Source organism: Ranitomeya variabilis, chromosome 3 (assembly GCF_051348905.1).
Source record: "Ranitomeya variabilis isolate aRanVar5 chromosome 3, aRanVar5.hap1, whole genome shotgun sequence".
In the NCBI taxonomy this organism is placed as follows: Eukaryota; Metazoa; Chordata; class Amphibia; order Anura; family Dendrobatidae; genus Ranitomeya; species Ranitomeya variabilis.
Window position 1 is genome coordinate 84231230 of NC_135234.1, and position 20855 is coordinate 84252084.

At 41.0% G+C, this 20855-nt stretch overlaps 1 protein-coding gene across 8 annotated transcripts in view; it reads left to right on the forward strand.

The window, feature by feature from the left end:
* Positions 1 to 20855, forward strand: part of MYO18A (myosin XVIIIA) — a 383975-nt gene that overhangs the window by 257269 nt on the left and 105851 nt on the right. For all 8 annotated transcript variants that reach the window (XM_077294308.1, XM_077294307.1, XM_077294310.1 and 5 more), the window contains 2 exons: positions 10007 to 10072; positions 13554 to 13682. In XM_077294308.1, coding sequence (XP_077150423.1) covers positions 10007 to 10072; positions 13554 to 13682 — 195 coding nt within the window. The remainder of the gene's footprint in view (positions 1 to 10006; positions 10073 to 13553; positions 13683 to 20855) is intronic.

Sequence of the window (20855 nt, forward strand, 5' to 3'; positions counted from 1 at the left end):
TGTGATTAGCTAAAGTGGTGCAGTGCTCTGGCTACTTTACATCACTGCCAAGAGACCGAAGCAATAGTGGACAGCTGTCACTGAACTCGGGGAAGATGAGTATCTGTCGTGTTTGTGGTTCTAGGTATTTTAGAGCGCTTGGAATTCACTTTCTTGAATGTAGACAACCCCTTTAATATGAGCAGCATAGTATTTTAGCCTATGGTTATCTGCTAGTAAAATCAACAGATGATGGGCAGTGTCTGAACCCAGCTATTCACATGTAACCGCTGCAATCCAACACTTTTTCGTCTACAAGCTATCTCTTCGGACTTGGCCAAATGTTCATATGCTTTCATTGGGAAGAGTGGAGAAAGCCGCTGCTAGACTGGTCTGACAGCATCCATCTCCCAGAGAACCAAGGAATCGACCCTTTAAATTCACATTCTCGTAACCTCATCTCTCTGCATATACAAGATTGTTGATCAACTTTGGCTCATGGTCATGGTTGGCCTACTGGGGCTCCAACCAATGATATCCCGACTGATCCCAAAACAAGGGCTCTAAAGAATGAGTGGAGTGAAGGTTGAGCATATGGACCTCCAACTCTATCTGTTCTTTGTGGGACTTCTGGAGATAACGGAGTTGCTGTTTTCCCTTTTTTGTAATCCCATAGGGAATGAATGGAGGGGAAAGCACATTCTTGACCTCTGCTCCATCCAGAAAGGGCTCTTCAGATCGTTTTTCTTGTGGATCCAGTGGATATCCCTGTAGGTGGATCCCCACCAATCTAGAAGTTATCCTCTATCCTAAGGATGGGGATAACTACAAAAGTTGATACAATCCCTTTTAAGTATTGTGGCGGTTCATTGCTGTTGATTCGCTGTCCGTATCTTTCTCTGCCCCGTCAGTATACAGCCACAGAGGGTACTAGTTCTGCCATGTAAAGTTTTATGTGCTGAGGTCAGGATGCTATTCATTAAGCTTTTATCCCTCAGGGGGTCGCCCTGTACAAGTGCAGAAGTCATAAACGCCCTGGAGTCACTAGAAGCCTGTATGGCTGTACACTAAACACAGCTGATCTCTTAATACTCAGGAGACCAGCGCATTACAATTCATTTTCTGTAGGCCCGGAGAGAACAATTCTTTTGCTCTTAATAAAATCATGGTCCCTACTGGCAAGAGATTAGAAATGCTAAACGGCTTATTTGCATGAGTCATCATTAATTTACAAAGTAATTTCAGTGTGCCAGTTCACAAAAGTATTTTTTATTTTATTTACTAATGTAATTGTTGTTTTTTCTTCCTTTAATTAACTCATTGAACTTGGTCCTGATTTAGAAATAAAGGGCAGAGAATGTATTGTGTTTTAAAGGGATTTTCCAGGGAGTGTAAATAATTTATTTTAAATGCCCCAAACTTCTTAATACTAAAATGAAAAGTATTTACCTTACTCTGCAGCTCTTGTTCTGTGTTTCTTCATTCTATTCTTGACGCTCCGCCAATGGTCACAATTGCAACGGTCAACTCGTGCTTCAGGGCGTCCTCAGGAAAAGTATCCATCTTGTAGATAGGTGATAATTGTAAGAGGGATTTGTTGGCTTCTGGCACCCGGTACCCAGGATACTTACCCATCCAGAAGTGCACCATTCCGGCTATATCCCTACTGTAACTTTTCCTTCCCCCTTTAATTTCTCCTGCATTCTTCACTATTGGACAGTTGAAAGGAAATAAATTGAGCTTTACACTACGGAAATAAAGGTGAACCAAGAAGAGGGTTGTCCACTTTGGAAAAACTTGGTGCAAAGTTCTTGTGACAATGAGCATAGGTTGTCCTTCTGGTAGAACCTCTATAAAATGACATTATTGTGAGGGATACGCTGGGCCAGCACCACAAGGGAAATAAAGCATTACACTGCTCCCACTTTAACCATTGAGGTGTCTGTGAAGACTTTGTATGAATGTGCTAGGTCCTTGAGATCAAGAGATTTTGTGTTTAGGCCAGTGTTTCCCAAACCGCAGTCCTCACGGCCCCCAATAGATCATGTTTTCAGGATTTCCTTAGTATTGCACAAAGTTTTGTAGAGGCGTTTCCTTTAAACTGTTATTCCCTTCTACATTAATGGCATATGTACTGGATGTGGCGAGTAACTCAGTCCCACCGATGGGTTCCACATCTATCATACATTTATGGTATGTTGTGTGAATATGCCAAAAATGTAGAAGATTGAAATACACTTTTAATATCATGAAATAATGGCATAATGTCCAGCTCACAAGTATCAAGTGTAGCTTGCCAGGAGTCCTACTGTAGTGCAATAAGTGACATTTTTGGGTGACTGGTGTACTTGCCATACTTTTTTTTTTGCAGTTTTCATTGGTCCATACATACGTCTTTTTCATTGATAAATCACGTACCCATTACAGTGTATGGCCTTGTTTACAAGTCTGATTTGTCCATCAAAGAAGCCCATTCAAGTCAATGGGATTATGTAAAAAATCGGACACCACACAGTGTAGTATCCTAGTCCTGTCTGTTATTTACAGTCTAATGTGAAGAAGCTTGGAAAGGTTTGTTTTGGGTTTTTTTTGCATAGGAGAAAAATTGATGCCACAGTGACTAAAGAAAAATAGACGCATAGACCAAAAACACGTGAAAATCCGATATAAATTGTTGTTCAAAATCTTAACATTTTCTCGTCCCTAAAAAAAAAAACGCAGCACGTGTGAATAATTTTACTGGTATTCTCTGTACTGGGCATGTTCACATGTCGCTGCTTATGATTAACATTACATAATATAAATTCAAAAGGGTGATTTCAAGTAGCGATATATTGAATTTATATTCGTTTATCTCATAATCGCCAGTCAGAAAGGTTGGCATGTAAAAACTAGCGTCCGAAAGACATTTACCACACTTGGCAAATGTTTGCCTAAATAATAATTATTCTTTTTTCCCCACGGGTAGTTTTTTTTTCTTCACATAACTAGGACTAAGAACTTAATCTAAAGCTGCGGAGACACAAAAAATACTTTATTTTGATTTCCGTTTTGAACAGAAGAGGTTCTAGTAGATGGAATTTATCATCGTTCCCTTAGTTTTAATGTTAGTGTTTTTTATTTTTTTTATTTCTATCCTTTCTTAATTTTTATTACCAGGACCACACTACAATGCGATAATCTGCTGGAAGATTAAGCAGTAATGGAAAATACATTTTCTGTTACTAGTACTTTGAGAGGGTTAACAACTATAAGAGCCGATCTAAGTTTATCCCTCCGTCTCTCCCCAAAGGACCATCGCACTTAACTTTATCTTCTGTCGCTCTGTACATAATTTGTGCACTGGCAGCTGGAGATAAAATGCTAAAATGCTTGAGGAAAACAAAAAAGTTAGTAAAAACTTGCAGTATAATCCTTTATTTTCATAAACAAACTTCTTTAATGTGTGTCATCATAATTTAACTTTTAATACGTATAGTAAGAAAGAAAAGAGAGGAACGAAAAACACCGACTCGTTCTGTCTTGTGTGAAGACCCAATAAACTTTTCATTACGGAAGAAAAAAAAATGTAGCGGCTTGTTATATATTGTACAGGGCTGTTTTATGTATTTTATATACTAGCATGGAAATGTTTTATTTCTTCCTGTTGGGGAAATTGTTACAGAAGTTGGTTAGAAAAACAAACTTTTTTTTTTAAACTGAGGATCTAAAATGTCTTCGAAACTTGGTAAATGTAAAGATAAAGCTGGTATACAGTGATTTTGGTGCCGACGATCTCGGATTGGTTTTATGTTACGATTATGGCGCTGATTAAGAATATGACTCTGGGTTTGCCAGATTAGTTCTAGTTTTTGCAATATTTAATAGTTCCGGTAATTACAGAAGAATTCTGGCTTAAAAAGTCGCTTTTATATAATTGTAAGCCTGCAAATTGAAATGCAACATAATTATACGATATATTTAATTACTTAAGACACTGCTAAAACGTTAAAAGACCAAAAGCTATTGCATTTGTTATCATACACAAGACGCATTGGGGGCAATGCATTGTTTTCATGGATGAATTATCTCAAAAACTATAAACAATTCTGCAAAAGTAATGAGATTTTTTTTTATTTTGCACCCTCAGAATACCATAAATCCATTCAAAAAACCTTGGCACCTAAAGAAACTTTTTTTTTTTTTTGGTAGACCTGTGGAATTGATAAAGATTGGCCTACCTGGTGTGTACGGTCTAATCTTGTAAAGCTTCTACGAACGAGTTTCCCAAAGATTTGGAAACAGGAGGTCATCTGCTCCTGATACTTGAGAGTTGGGGAATAGGATATGGGTCATTTTCCTTCCGGAGAGAGTGCATCTTATAGACTGTCTTGTGAATACTTTTCATGTCACTTTGCACTTTTTAGTACTATTTACGTGAAGAATAAAAGTATATACTCTAGAATTAAACCCTGGAATAGACATTTACAATGGATAATTCCTCCCAAACATGCTTGTGTACTCTGTACTTGGAGAAGAGTGGCCTATAGACTCCTCCGGTAGGACTTATCTGCAGGCAAAGCAGTGAAAGTACTCAAAAATTTCCACCAGACCTCCATAGAAAACAAACCTTGGATAAAGTTACGCCACCTCCCGATTAAAATGACCTTGTTGATGGATCATGAAAAAATGAAATTTGTGAAAGCAGTTGACCTCAATGAGTGCTATTTGTAAATCATGGTAAAGAAGTTGTCCTGAATGCTTGAAATATCCGGTTTCGCACATCCAGCATAGACTGTTCATGTATGTCGATGTCTCCATCAAATGCAGGTCTATGTCAGTATGTAGCATTCGCAGGAGACCCACCGCCGATCAAACGTTGTGGGCCATATTCAGAACATGAATGTTGGATGTGTGAAACAGTCTTGTCCTGTAAAGATGATATTTAGGATGGATTACAGGCTTTCATATAGTCTAAAATAAAAATATGAGCAGAATATAAAGGAGAAGCCTTTGATAAGGGGCTCATTCAGACGTCTGTGCAAATTGGTTCAAGATTGGACTGTAATGCATGAACTGTCTGCCGTTATCCCAAGTGGGACATCCTCCTAGAAATACATGCAGCCGTCCCGCTCAGGTCAGGAGACCCGCGGGCAGTACGTGCATTAGCGGTCCGATCTGTGACCGGTGTGCACAGACCTCTGAATGACGCCAAAGTCTTCAGCTTTTAATAATGGTTTCTCCCTGAAGGCTGAAATGTACAGTTTGTTCTTATCTTATTTTAAAGGATTTTGTTGCACATAGTGTTTCCATTTCAGTTCATCTAGGTTTGTTGTATGTGGTTGACGTCATTAGTGGGTGTATGAAACACTGGGCTGGGTGCATGGGCTGTTTTGGTAGATGGCAGATGTAGTCCTCATTACTTCATATAATGTACTTTTTTTCCAATGATATTGTTCTTTTTTCAATCTTTTAAATAGAATATTTTTTTTTTTTTTTTTTTTTTTAGTTTAGGGGGTTAATGGTTTTGAGCAGTGATGGACTTTGGATTTTTAGTCCTCTTTTTATGGTTTTGCTGTTCAGTTCAGTGATGGAATTAGTAAAATGCTACTCACAATTTTCTCCTGTGATTTTCTGAAATACATTTCCAGTTTTAAACATGGGAGTCCCCTTTTTTGTGTCCCAATATTCCAACTAATTCTTGTAAATGTTCATGTGAAACTTTGGAAAGTTTTGACGCTATAGATATACAGCCCTTGTTTCTAGTTATTGTGAGGTGCGTGAATAATTAATTCCATCGCAGTCTTCATTTTCCCCTCCATTTCAGAATAGTTATCAGGCAGATGCCGATGAGTGGCGTCACTGCCGTACCCTTTCTGTCATGATGTGAAGTGTTGGCACAATGTTAAGGAAGGTCTCCGACAATATGTTCCCATCGAGGACAAGCTGCGTTTTGAATGTTATGTTGGCATCCATCAACATTGATGATATTGGGGCCACCCTATTGGTTGAAAATAGAGTTAAAGCGGCTGTAAAATATTAAAGTTCTCTGTAAAATCCCACAAATTGAATTTTTTATGGAATTTGTAATTTTATTAAAACCTTTTTAACAATTTGCACCAGCCTAGGACAGCAGAAAGCAGAGCGAGCACCTGTTGCTGCTGTTTATTGAACTCTGACACCAGCATTTAAAGAGAATCTGTCATGTAAAATAAGGCTATTAATCTGCAAATATGAGGTTAATATGCAGATCAATAATGTGCTACCCCGGCACTGAGAGCCCAGCAGAAATTGACTATATTTTTCCCAGCAGGCTCAGTCTTTCAGTTACAGGGGTGGCACAGGCACCGTTTAAGACACCGCTCTGCGCATGGAGAACGGTGACTGTAACCGTGGCCCAGCACTGACTTACAGCTCGCTCATCATTAGGACCGGCTGTCAGTCAGTGCGGGGACTGCGGTTACAGCCACCGCTCTCTATACACAGAGGTGTGACTGAAAACGTGCCAGTGCCACCCCTCTGATTGAAAGATGAATGCTGCCATAGGGAATAAAGTTAATTTCCTCCCGGTAGCGCAGCTCTCTGTGCTGGCCGCCACATGGTGTCAGAACGCTTTTAACTTGTAAATTTAACCCCATATCTGCAGGTTAATAGCATTATTTTAGGTGACTGATTGTCTTTAAGTGGAACAATCTTGATCCAACTCCCAATGCCCCCTCCCCTTCCTATGCAACCTGGGGACTACTGAAAGCCTCCATCACTGCCATGCTTGAACTCATTGCCTGGGCTTTATTGATCTTCACTATATACTCCATCACTGCAGTATATAGTGCAAACAATCACAGGTTCAAGTCCTCTAGGGACTAACAAAAAAAATACAAAAGTTTTCAAAAACCTAGAAAAAAAATGGAAAAGTTTGGATCACCCCCTTTTTTTAAATACAAAAGTAAAGAAATAACAACAAAAAAAAGTAGTTATCGCCATGTTCAGAAAAGTCTGATCTCAAAAACAAAAGCTCAAAAACATAAGTTAGCCCTAACAGAAAGGGGTGAATACTGTTCTTTGTATGGTGCTACCAGGCCACTTCTTTTCATTCATCACGTGGTGTGTATGCACGTGTTTATTATATAGCTCGTCCCGTACAATGCATAGGTGCAAATTAACAAGAGTTGTTCCATTACGACTGCCTTGGCCCATACGCTTATTAGACACTCCCTCAACACTGGATCACGCCCTAGAGGACACTGAACCAGCCGGTATTACATCGATTTATTTATTTTACTCACTTATATAGCACCATCATATTCTGCAGCGCTTATTGGGGCTCACAAACTATATTCCCTATCAGTATAAAAATATCAGTTGAACAGAGCTCATAGTATAAAGGAACAATCTGAAGACCCTATACCAAAAAGTTCACAGCCCGTGCGTATTATGGACACTCCTCAGATTAGGCTCAATCACCAAAAAACAGAGTAAAAAAATCGATTTAAAAATATATCATCCTTTTATTCAAAAGGAATACGGGACAGATATATAGACAAATAAATATATAAACAAGGTCGATAGAAAAGCTCAGGCGGTATAGGGCTAGCTCATCCAAAACTTCCATGTAAGGTGTACGGGATAAGCACCAAGAACAGGTGTATGTTTTTAGGGAAATACTATTACTAAAGTGCCAGCATTCTGTTGCATCCTAATTGCATGCATCATGTCACACCATAGGTGTTACCAGTCTAATGTAGGTTGTCTTGGTAAAGAACATCCACACTGTTTATGAAAGGTTCAAAGATGCATGAAATCAGAATAGAGCGTAATCATTCAAGGCTCTTACCCATATTTTCCACCTAGATAGGCTGGTTAGCACCTATGGTGTGACATAATGCATGTAATCAGGATATAATATAATGTTTAAGCACCGGCACTTTAGTAGTAGTATTTCTCTAAAAACATACATCTGTTCTTGGCACTTATCCCGTACCCCTTACATAGAAGTTTTGGATGCGCTAGTCCTAGACCGCCTCAGCTTTTCTATCGACCTTGTCTATATATTTATATGTGTATTTCTCTATACACACTTGTCTCACATTCCTTTTGAATAAAATGATGATATATATTTTAAATGGATTTTTTTACTCTTGTGGTTTTTTTTTGGTGATTGATTCCCTATCAGTGTGGCTTTGGCATGTGGGAGGAAACCGGAGAACCCGGAGGAAACTCACGCAAACACGGGGAGAACATACAAACTCTTTGCAGATGTTGTCCTTGGTGGGATTCGAACCCAGGTTCAAACCGCTTTGCTAACCACTGAGCCACCATGCTGCACATATCTACTATAGAAGATGATAATCTAGTAGATGCTAAAAGTATCATACTCTTATATAGAATAGTGGTGTATTTGTATGCTGCCCTTGCATCCTGTTGAATTCGGTAGTAATACTAAAAACATTTACATTCTTAATATTTAAAAAAAAAATAACAAGAAAAAATCATGTATTGAAATCTTTCTACTATCTGTGCTGGTATACATTAAACTGTGCACAGTGATGACTTGAACTTTTCAAAAACTCAAGTGTTGGTAGGAAAAAATGATTCAACAAGGGATAGTGACTCAGTCGGTATTAAGGAGATTTAGTTGTGTTTTTTCCCAAAGCAAAGATAATTGTTATTGTTCTCTGATGTGGTGCTTTGGTTAAATTCATCTACATTCACATTATTGTACACAGTGACGGACTGTGGTGTCTAGGGCCCACCAGTGACATTGGTTCTGGGAGCCCACTACCCAACAAAATGCAAGATTCCCTGACCCTTGTTCACAAATAGACCTATGCTTCTATGTCATAAACTGGGTAGTTTAATTGACTAATGAGATGCTGCCCTTGTCTGTACGTGTTGCATTAAGTGTACTGAGCCAACCACTGCACATGAAGGCGGCCCACCCGGGGATTCACCTTCACCCCTGTGTGCCAGTCCGGGCCTTGTCTGTATATAAGTACATATAATGCAAAGATTATTTTCTTGCCCCATGTGACACTAACATAGATTTGGTACAAATGAGTTAAAGCAAGCCAATGTACGGGGAAGTTCTATTATAGTAGGCCTGGTCTAAGCTGTCTATTGCATTGTCCTCAATATTAGCTTAGCAGCCTTCAAAGACAAGTAATTATGAGTTTGCCTAGTTGTGGCGCGCACAGCACCGTGCATAGAATGACATCTGCATGAGGATGTATTAATATTTATGTGCAGCGTGTTCTGCTAGAAGTAAAGGTGTTAATGAGTATTATAAATCTGTGGGTAGCAGGCAATGGAAGTCGTGACAAGAAGTGTTAAAGAGCCAAGTATTGTCTTCTGCTGAGAAATGGCTGAAATGTAATGGGCGTTTTGTCTTATCAGATCATTATTTATTAAAGGTTCTAAACGGCCCTTGTAGGGTAGACTGGAGTCACAAGGATGCACCATCCTTTACTGTAAAAGTTACAGCTTGTGCAAGGCATCTTAGTTGGATTCTCGAGAGACTGATCGGCACGGACTTGTGTTTTGGTGACCAGCATGTAATACATGTAATTTATGATCACCAATCTTCTATTACACCCACCAGGAAAGTTTACCATTCATTTACCATTGCCAAGTGTAGTTTTTTGTTAATAGATTGCAAAATGGGTGCATCTAAAATGTGTCGTTTGGGTCCCTTAGTTATCCAGAAGTCTCAAATCACCCAATATTGGCAAGAAGAGTGACTTTTCGTTTGTCGGGCCAATATATCTGGGTCGTCATTTATTTTGACTGTATGATATTAAGTAGTGTAGCTTTTCCGAACACGCGTAACTCAGCAGATTATAATGATAGCTTTACTTTTCTAGAACCCGTATAGAGCCAAAGTAAATACAGTCTATACCGTGGACTTTGCAGCATTGTCAAATGCGCGGCTTCATTTATAATGTATATGATCTGTACGGAGATGTCATGTATAACTGGACAATTGTGTCATTGTGGTTTTTTCTTTTATTAGAAGGTTTTAAAAGTCACATTTTTTTTATGTTTCCTGCAGGCTGTAGAAGAACTTCTAGAATCCCTGGATCTGGAGAAGAGCAGTTATCATATGGGTCTGAGCAGGGTATGTACAGATTGCTGACTTCATGTGTGGATGTTGGTGCTCTCATGTAGATTTGTTCTCTTTTGTGGAGAAATGCCTTGTGGGCATGAGGCATGTGTTCAATGGACCTAACAGAGATGTGTTAAAATATGTAGCTGCTTTGCAATTTCAACTTTTCACTGTGCAGTTCCACATGTTAAGGCAGGTGTCTCAAACTCTGCTTGGTATATGGCCGCACATAGAAGAAAAAAGCATTTGTGGGCTGCATGCTTAGCATGATAAAGTGATAATTTTAGTGATTTTTTTCTATACACTTTTAGATAATTTTTTTAAACATTTTTGCTGTGGCAAAAAAATTTTTATGCTTTGTTTTGGAGATTTTTTTTTTTTAAATATCTTGTAGTATTGTGCCCCACCCTGGTCCCCATCTTGTAGTAGCGCCTCATCTTGTTCCCATTCTTGCACTAGTGCCCCATCCAGGTCCCCATATTGTAGTTATCTCCCCATCCAGGTCCCCTTCTTTTAGTAATGCCCCATCCTAGTCCCCTTCTTGAAGTAATGCCCCATCCTGGTCCCCTTCTTGTAGTAATGCTCCATCCTGGTCCCCTTCTTAAAGTAATGCCCCATCCTGGTCCCCTTTTTGTAGTAATACCCCATCCTGGTCCCCTTCTTGTAGTAATGCCCCATCCTGGTCCCCTTCTTGTAGTAATGCCCCATCCTAATCCCCTTTTTGTAGTAATGCCCCATCCTGGTCCCCTTCTTGTAGTAATGCCCCATCCTGGTCCCCTTCTTGTAGTAATGCCCTGTCTGGTTCTCATCTTGTAGTATTGTCCCTCATCCTGGTCCTCCTCTTATAGTAATGTCCCTCATCCCATGCCTATTCTTGTAGTAATGCACCATTTTGACACCCATATTGTAGTAAAGTCCCCATCCTGGAACTTTAAAAAATAAATAAAATCTTCTCACCTGTCCTCCATTTCCTTGGCGTCCTTTTTTCTGCACATGCTTCCAGCAGGCACTGTAGACCCCATGAAGATTGCATCCCTGTCCAGGGATCCGCTGACAGCAATGTTTTGATAAGGTTGGATGTGCATCCTTGGATGCATATTCAAGTGAAATGTATTGCCGCACAGAGACCAGCAATACCAATGCCAGCGTCTGGCCAATTGGAAGCCAGTAGCTGACATAGGCGTGCCGGCGCTTGGCAGTGACGTCATACACCGATGTCAGTTGCTGGCCTCCGATGGGCCCCGCGGCTGGTATTGGTATTGCTGTGCAGAGAGCTTGTCTCTGTGCGGCAGTACATTTCAACTGAATAGTCCCGTACACTCGGGCTGGATAGCATCCAGTTTATAAATTTAGTCTGGGGACAATTCTCACCTCCACTCACTGTGCAATAATGATACAGCTGGACTTCCTGATATCCGCCATACCACGACCCAGGGAGGGGATATGTGAGTAGCCAGTCCCACCCATCTGACTGCTGGTAAACTCTGCCCTTGCCATGCCCTGTGAACACTCTCCTCACTAGACGTGCTGGCTCTACTTCTGGGCTTACATCACTGAGGACTATCACTTCCGTGATACATATCTTCTGTCAATGATGTGTCCGGCGGCCATCTTTCATACCCCTACCCCCTCTGCCGAAAGAGAGAAGGATTTATAATGTTTAAAATTTATATGTAATATGGAACCCCTCTTATTGAAGTTCATTTTAACGTATTTTGAGTTATGTTAGCCTAAAAAATATAGGCCTGTGATCTGGACATAACTTATGCCAGTAAGTGTAAAGCCTTGTTGTTATTCAGATGTAGTAATTATAAAACACAACCAAAAGTACCAGATAACCCTTTTAAATGGTTAAAATCAAAAATACATTTGTATACGTTTGTGATAGAAGAAAAATGGAACAGCACTGTAAAAAGGAAATTTAGGGTGCAGGGTCCTCCAAAAAATATCAATTTGTGGAAGTAATATAAAAGAAAAAAAAGAAGTCAGCACTTCAATAAATAGTGATAAAAAAATTTACTTTTTTTTAAGCCCATATGGTGTGGCAACGTTTCGGCTGTGACCAGCATTTCACAAGACCTTGAAATGTTGTCACACCATATGGGCTAATAAAGTCCATTTTTTTCCACTATTTACTGGAGTTCAGCCTACTTTTTTTTCTTTTACATATATTTATGTATGTATATGTGTGTGTGTGTGTGTGTGTGTGTGTGTGTGTGTGTATGTATATATATGTATACATATATATGTATGTGTGTGTACATGTATACATACACACATACACACATACACACACACACACACACACACACACACACGTTCTGTAAATGTATGCTCCAGTTTCAGTGGGTGTTCCCTTTAAACCATGTGATGTACTTGTAATAAGTGTCTGGAAAGCAGCACACGATGACTGTTTCCCAGCTCCAGCACCCTCGTGTCACATGGTTTCCTTTTATTTATTTGGTTCTTTTCAGTAACCTATTTTTGCATCCATATCTCACTTTGCCAGCAGTATTGTGTCTGTGCTCTGGGTTCATACAGTTAGTAGAACCCTCTGAACAGGATTATTTCATCACGTCTCTTGACATGCTAAAGACCATCCTAGGCCTTTTCCGAAATGCCAGCGATCATTTCCTACAACGGTGAAGTCTCTCCATCAGCAGAACTGCAGTCAGCGGCGTCATGTCCAGCGGTAACTGGAGAAAGCTGCGGATTCGGCTGCCATTCACTGCCTCCCAATGCTCGGCTTGGATTTCGGATAATAAAGAGCTGGGCATACTGTGTCTTGTATTATGTGCAGACCAGGAGTCGCTTCCCACAGGCAGAATTCCTCATGCAAATCATCCTGGGGAATACAGGCAAGGCTTAGAGAGGTCCAGGCCCCGCTGATTTAACACGTTCGTCCTCTGGGGCCCCGGCAGGATTGCTCTCCTTAGGTGTCTATATTTAATACAGCGGTGCCAAGCATATTGCCTGGACATTGAAGGGTAAAGCTCTGGAATCCCGGCTGCTTCTCGCTGACACTACAGAGGTCACTCTGCATCTATTATAAATAAAGTGTGTCTGTTTATTCTTCACCAGTCTTCACCAGCTCTTGTTTAGGATGTAGACAATGCTTCATATTCATTAATTTCCTTGGACCTTTTAATCCCTTACCCCATAAGGGTATCCTGTAACATACCCTACTTTGCAGAATAAATGCCCCGTCGTCTGCCAGCAGCGTAATATTAACATTTACATTTGTTTTGTCTTGGCCATGTCTTCTATTACTCAGCGCTTTTCTTGTAACATGGGTTTGTTTCTTCTTGTGTAGATCTCTTTGGCCATCTGTGACCCTGGGTGCACTGTGCGTAAACTTGCTCACATATACACGGGACATTTATCAGAATGTATACACATTTCCCTTCCAGTAGTAATGTCTGCAGGGTCTGACACTTTGCAGGCATCTCTGGACTAAATCTACTTTTCCCCCTCATCTCTTTTGTCTTCTCAGGTTTTCTTCCGTGCAGGCACATTAACGAAACTTGAAGAACAGAGGGATGAACAGACCCGTAAGAATCTCATATTATTCCAGGCCGCATGCAGAGGTTACCTGGCACGTCAGCACTTCAAGAAGAGAAAGGTAAAAAAGTTTGACTCGTAGGCCGGCAACTCCAAATAAAGTTTCTGATCCCTTTTCCAGTAACCTAAAATGGTAAACTGTTCACCCTTTATAAGAGATTACAGCCTGATGTCAGACGGGGGGTTTCCTTGTAAACGTCTGCATGGACTGGGAGGGACAGGCAGGTCTTTTTTGTGTGCGTGTTCTCGTCTCAGCTGTGTCTCAGCAGAGACTTTATCAAGAGCTTGGTGTAACAGCTGGGATCGAGCACTTTGTGATACGGTAAGGGCAGTGTGCTTATCATCACATGCATGGGTTGGCTTTCTAGAGCGATGAAGACTAAGCAGTCTGTATAGATGTTTACCCTCTTCTGCTCCAGAAGTCGTCTTGTCTGCTTTACTTGAGTCTTAAACCCAAATCATTAAAGTTTCTTCCTTTTTTTTAATCTTTAAGCTGTTAAGTTTTCTTCTGTGCTTTAAATCGTGTTCAGAGGGCCAAGCTTTAATCTTTGATGTCCATCTAGTGGTATGCCAATTAGATGTGACTTCAAAGGCAGGTCTGAGATGCCGAGGGCCCACCAGTAACATCTCTCACTGTTCAGCTACATGCAGTTATTACATTACCCTTATTCACAAATTTACCTTTGCTTCCATAGAATATTAAGAATTATTAACCCTCATCATCCAGGGAGTTTGTTAAATGAGCGATGCGTTGTCTGTTCGTAGTGAGTCCAAGCTATTATGCCAACGAAAGGGGTGAAGGGCTCCACCTGCACAGGAGGATTCACCTGTTGCCTCTGGGTCAGCTTAATCCCGAAGTCAATTTTATAATGTTCTTGACCTCAACCAGTTTCTGGTCACAATGTTTTGAGAAGCTGATTATTATGAAGGGTTCTTTTTACATGGTTCTCCTACAGTTTTTCCAATTTCAAATTTATCCCAATCACAGCTCCTTATTTTTGGGTGGTTGATCTACCAGGTTCTAGCAAGTCAAGAATGTGTTCATTAACTTTATATGCATGTATTGTATATATGCCAAACTCATCAATCATTTTAGCGCCAACATTCACGCACAAAACTGCTTGAAATGACAAAGCGTTTTTGTGCCATTTTGAAGTTGTGCTAAATATTTGCAGCTTTTTGGCAGTTTACGCCAGCTTTGTCAACATTTAGAAAAGTGGGCAGAGCTGGAGTGGGACAGGGTGTGGCCAGTTGGACAAATGCAACATAATTTACATAATAAAAGTGGCATAAATTTAAAACCGGTTCTCCAGTCCCTGATTGGAGGGACATTTCTGATGGTTGCACATGGCTATTGAAAGATGCGTCAAATTCATTAAGAGGCACTCAGGTTTTGCATGCTTTTGCCTCCCTCACTGGTGATGAACAGCACTGACTTGCCTGAACTTTTTCTTTATGCAATGCTCACCAAGCCAAAGGTAAGCCAGTGCGGTCAGTCACCGGTGAGGATGGCGGCGGCATTAAACCAGAGAGTGGTACAATGCTCTGAGCTTCTTGGCCACACCAAGGGTGCAATGAACAGCTTAATTAGCATGTTTGATTAAACTTATTGGATCACTAAAGTAATTTATTCATTTTTTTTAAGGAGCTATATTCCCTACAAGGCTATGTGCTTAGTTTATGATGTCTGGGTCGACAGACTCCTTTTAAAGAGGACCTGTCACCAGGCCTGTGATTATTTTTAGCATGTTAAACTGGCCACATCTTGGACTATTGGCTACAGAGATGATTAAATAAATTATCTATATAGATGGATTTTTATTTCTCATCTTCATTGTGGACATTTTTCTCTGGGGGCTTGTACTTATCCCCCTATATAAGGTTAAGGTTCTCTTTAATCCCTGCCAAGACTCCTCAATCGATTCAAAGGCTGCAAATGTGTTCTAGTTTGGGTTTGACATCTCCAGTGCCACCTATGTGAGAGATGGTGTACAAATGGCTCATGTATACACCCACTGCTAAATATCTGAAGAGAAATGGATATCGTCCATCTACATTCCAGCTGTCATATGGACAGTGTGGATGTGTACTGAGGACCCTGCGGTCTGCGATCAGTGAATGAGAAGATCTCTAGCACACTATTTGCCTTTTACCTATAAACGTAGCCAGAGAACATGTGCAGGGTCCTCATGTATTACTGCACATATTAAATCCGAAGTAAATAGTATGAGGCATAATTGTTAAGTGTTGCAGGATATGTTGACTCTATATAAATAAAAATTATTATTATTACATTCTGGCCAAACACTATCTTCACTTTGCTGTTGTGGTTTGTGCAGTTATTCATTAGATAGGTTTCCCATACAGTTATAGAAAAGACTACTGTTCGGATGTCGGCATATTTACACAGCTGCACAAATGAGGACAGTCTTATCCTAGATTAATTTTGCTGGTGTTTGAGGAGTTTTCTCATATCGCAGAGTACATCTGGCCATCGGAATTTCTATCCCGGAAGGCTGTTTATGAATTTTGATACGTTTTCATTCCCTTCCTTACATCAGGTGCTCGATCAGTGCTTCTTTGAGGGACTGAGTTTTTGGTGGCAAAGCAGAGACGAATATCTTTGTAGAGAGCAGTTTTACGAGTAGGTGCGGAGGTTAGCGAACAGCTTGATCATTTAAGTGCTTTAAATCTCCTCAGCATGAGAAGAGGCATCACTCGCATTTATTGGCTTATGTCTGCAGGAACCAGATGTGCCGCAATCTACAGGTGTTGGTAGCGGGGTTTGTTTTTTGTTTTTTATTTCCATTTTTTTCATGATGGCTAGTAGTGAATACTGCTGCACTCTATTGTATTTTAGAAGTATAGTAGAAGGTAATAGTCACTGGCACTAGACTACAGCACACTATACCGCCACTTGTTCCTATAGTACTGTACACTATACTATATGGCCACTTGTTCCTATAGTACTGTACACTATACTATACAGCCACTTGTTCCTATAGTACTGTACACTAAACTATACGGCCGCTTGTTCCTATAGTACTGTGCACTATACTATACCGCCACTTGTTCCTATAGTACTGTACATTATACTATATGGCCGCTTGTTCCTATAGTACTGTACACTATACTATACAGCCACTTGTTCCTATAGTACTGTACACTATACTATACAGCCACTTGTTCCTATAGTACTATACATTATACTATACAGCCACTTGTTCCTATAGTACTGTACACTATACTATACAGCCACTTGTTCCTATAGTACTATACACTATACTATACAGCCACTTGTTCCTATAGTACTGTACACTATACTATACAGCCACTTGTTCCTATAGTACTATACATTATACTATACAGCCACTTGTTCCTATAGTACTATACATTATACTATACAGCCACTTGTTCCTATAGTACTATACATTATACTATACAGCCACTTGTTCCTATAGTACTGTACACTATACTATACAGCCGCTTGTTCCTATAGTACTGTACACTATACTATACAGCCACTTGTTCCTATAGTACTATACACTATACTATACGGCCGCTTGTTCCTGTAGTACTGTGCACTATACTATATGGCCGCTTGTTCCTATAGTACTGTACACTATACTATACAGCCGCTTGTTCCTATAGTACTGTACACTATACTATACAGCCACTTGTTCCTATAGTACTATACACTATACTATACAGCCGCTTGTTCCTATAGTACTGTACACTATACTATACAGCCACTTGTTCCTATAGTACTATACTATACAGCCACTTGTTCCTATAGTACTATACACTATACTTTACAGCCACTTGTTCCTATAGTACTATACATTATACTATACAGCCACTTGTTCCTATAGTACTGTACACTATACTATACAGCCACTTGTTCCTATAGTACTGTGCACTATACTATACGGCCGCTTGTTCCTATAGTACTGTGCACTATACTATACCGCCACTTGTTCCTATAGTACTGTGCACTATACTATACGGCCGCTTGTTCCTATAGTACTGTGCACTATACTATATGGCCGCTTGTTCCTATAGTACTGTGCACTATACTATACGGCCGCTTGTTCCTATAGTACTGTGCACTATACTATATGGCCGCTTGTTCCTATAGTACTGTGCACTATACTATACGGCCGCTTGTTCCTATAGTACTGTGCACTATACTATATGGCCGCTTGTTCCTATAGTACTGTGCACTATACTACATGGCCGCTTGTTCCTATAGTACTGTGCACTATACTATACAGCCGCTTATTCCTATAGTACTGTACACTATACTATACAGCCACTTGTTCCTATAGTACTGTGCACTATACTATACGGCCGCTTGTTCCTATAGTACTGTGCACTATACTATACGGCCGCTTGTTCCTATAGTACTGTGCACTATACTATATGGCCGCTTGTTCCTATAGTACTGTGCACTATACTATATGGCCGCTTGTTCCTATAGTACTGTGCACTATACTATACGGCCGCTTGTTCCTATAGTACTGTGCACTATACTATATGGCCGCTTGTTCCTATAGTACTGTGCACTATACTACATGGCCGCTTGTTCCTATAGTACTGTGCACTATACTATACAGCCGCTTATTCCTATAGTACTGTACACTATACTATACAGCCACTTGTTCCTATAGTACTGTGCACTATACTATACGGCCGCTTGTTCCTATAGTACTGTGCACTATACTATACGGCCGCTTGTTCCTATAGTACTGTGCACTATACTATATGGCCGCTTGTTCCTATAGTACTGTGCACTATACTATATGGCCGCTTGTTCCTATAGTACTGTGCACTATACTATACGGCCGCTTGTTCCTATAGTACTGTGCACTATACTATATGGCCGCTTGTTCCTGTAGTACTGTGCACTATACTATATGGCCGCTTGTTCCTGTAGTACTGTGCACTATACTATATGGCCGCTTGTTCCTATAGTACTGTGCACTATACTATATGGCCGCTTGTTCCTATAGTACTGTGCACTATACTATACGGCCGCTTGTTCCTATAGTACTGTGCACTATACTACATGGCCGCTTGTTCCTGTAGTACTGTGCACTATACTATATGGCCGCTTGTTCCTATAGTACTGTGCACTATACTATACGGCCGCTTGTTCCTATAGTACTGTGCACTATACTACATGGCCGCTTGTTCCTGTAGTACTGTGCACTATACTATACGGCCGCTTGTTCCTATAGTACTGTGCACTATACTATATGGCCGCTTGTTCCTATAGTACTGTGCACTATACTGTATGGCTGCCTGTACCTAAAGTACTGTGCCCTAGACTGTATGGCTGCCTGTACCTATTTAATGGTGTACTATACTATTCTTTACTGCTCCTGGAGTATAGTACAGTAAAATGTAGGACATCCTGATAATAAAGTACACTGCAAATAAACTGTATATCTGCCTGTTCCTGGGGTGTGTTGCACTATATTGAATGACTACCTGTTTATAAGGACCATTGTTAGACTGTGATACTGTTACATTGTTACTATACAGTAGATTACAGTGCACTAAACTGTATGGCCACCTATTTCTGGAGTACAGTGCACCTTACAGCTGCTTCTCAACACTAGTCCTAGACTTCTCTCAGCTTTCCATGGTGTTGAACATGAGATATGATCATTGCCATTTCAGTATAAAAGTCCTATATGTACTGTCTGTGGCATGTCCTCAAACCATTGTCTAATGGGACTATTTGAGGCCTGAAGTTGAAAACCATTCATTAGACCAGGGGAGGGCAATTAACTTTCCCAAAGGGCCACATGAGAAAGTGTGACTGTTGTGGAGGACCGAACCAATAGGCTGAAATTAATTCTGCTCTGTATTAATAACATATCCGTTATAATTATTTTATATTAATTGTATTACTAATTTTGATCAGAATTAAGTATGCTGACATCTCCTTTATACCGTTTGAGCCAGCACACATCCCCTTCTATTTACCGTAAGAGCCTTCCCATGTCCATTGAGAGCCCCCCGTAGCCTTCCCATGTCCATCGGGAGCCCCCGTAGCCTTGCCATGTCCATCGGGAGCCCCCGTAGCCTTCCCATGTCCATCGGGAGCACCCCGTAGCCTTCCCATGTCCATCGGAAGCACCCCGTAGCCTTCCCATGTCCATCGGGAGCCCCCGTAGCCTTGCCATGTCCATCGGGAGCCCTCCGTAGCCTTCCCATGTCCATTGGGAGCCCCCCGTAGCCTTCCCATGTCCAGCGGGAGACCCCCATAGCCTCTGCATGTCCAGCGGGAGGCCCCCATAGCCTCCCCATGTCCAGCCAAAAATCCCATACACATGAAAAAAAACCACCAAATACTGTCCTCGCTCCTGTTCTCCTGGCGCTCTGCTCCTGTCTCTGATGCACTGACTCCGCAGTGCACAGTTGACGTGATTAAATGACTCCATCGTGTCAGCTGTTTCACACGCTAATTGGTGGAAGAAGGGGTCAGTGGCCCCTGCTACAAAGCCTCCCCATGTCCAGCCAAAAATCCCATACACATGAAAAAAAAACACCAAATACTGTCCTCGCTCCTGTTCCCCTGGCGCTCTGCTCCTGTCTCTGATGCACTGACTCTGCAGTGCACAGTTGACGTGATGAAATGACGCCATCGTGTCAGCTGTTTCACACGCTAATTGGTGGAAGAAGGGGTCAGTGGCCCCTGCTACACCAGTGCATTCACCGAGGATGCAGACAGCGATGGATGGAGACAGCAGGTGGTCGGGCGGGGGAGGGCGCGGTGAAACCTGTGGGCCAGTATTTTCAGCCCATTGACTTTCTCTGTCTGCAGGCCGGACTGGAACAGCCAGATGGCCGTGTATGGCCCGTGGGCTGCTTTTTGCCCGGGTCTGTATTAGACAGTACCAACAACTACTCTTAATAGTAGAGCGCAGTTAAGAGTGGTGACAAGTTCATGGAGTATGTTGCAGTAAAGTTTATTGGCACCTGATTACAGCAGACATGACGGCCACCTGATTCTACAGTATTTTCAATGCGCGTTACGGCCCCTTGTTTGTAGAGATCTGTGCGGTGACACTATTCACAGAATCACACTGTGACAAGTCAAAGGAATTAGGAATTGGAAGTTTATTCAGTCGAGAAAGTATCTGAAGCCACTTTCTTTTGTGTCTTTGAAATAATAATTTCAATTCTAGTAGTTGTCACTTCTGAGGAACCCAGTGCTTTTGAT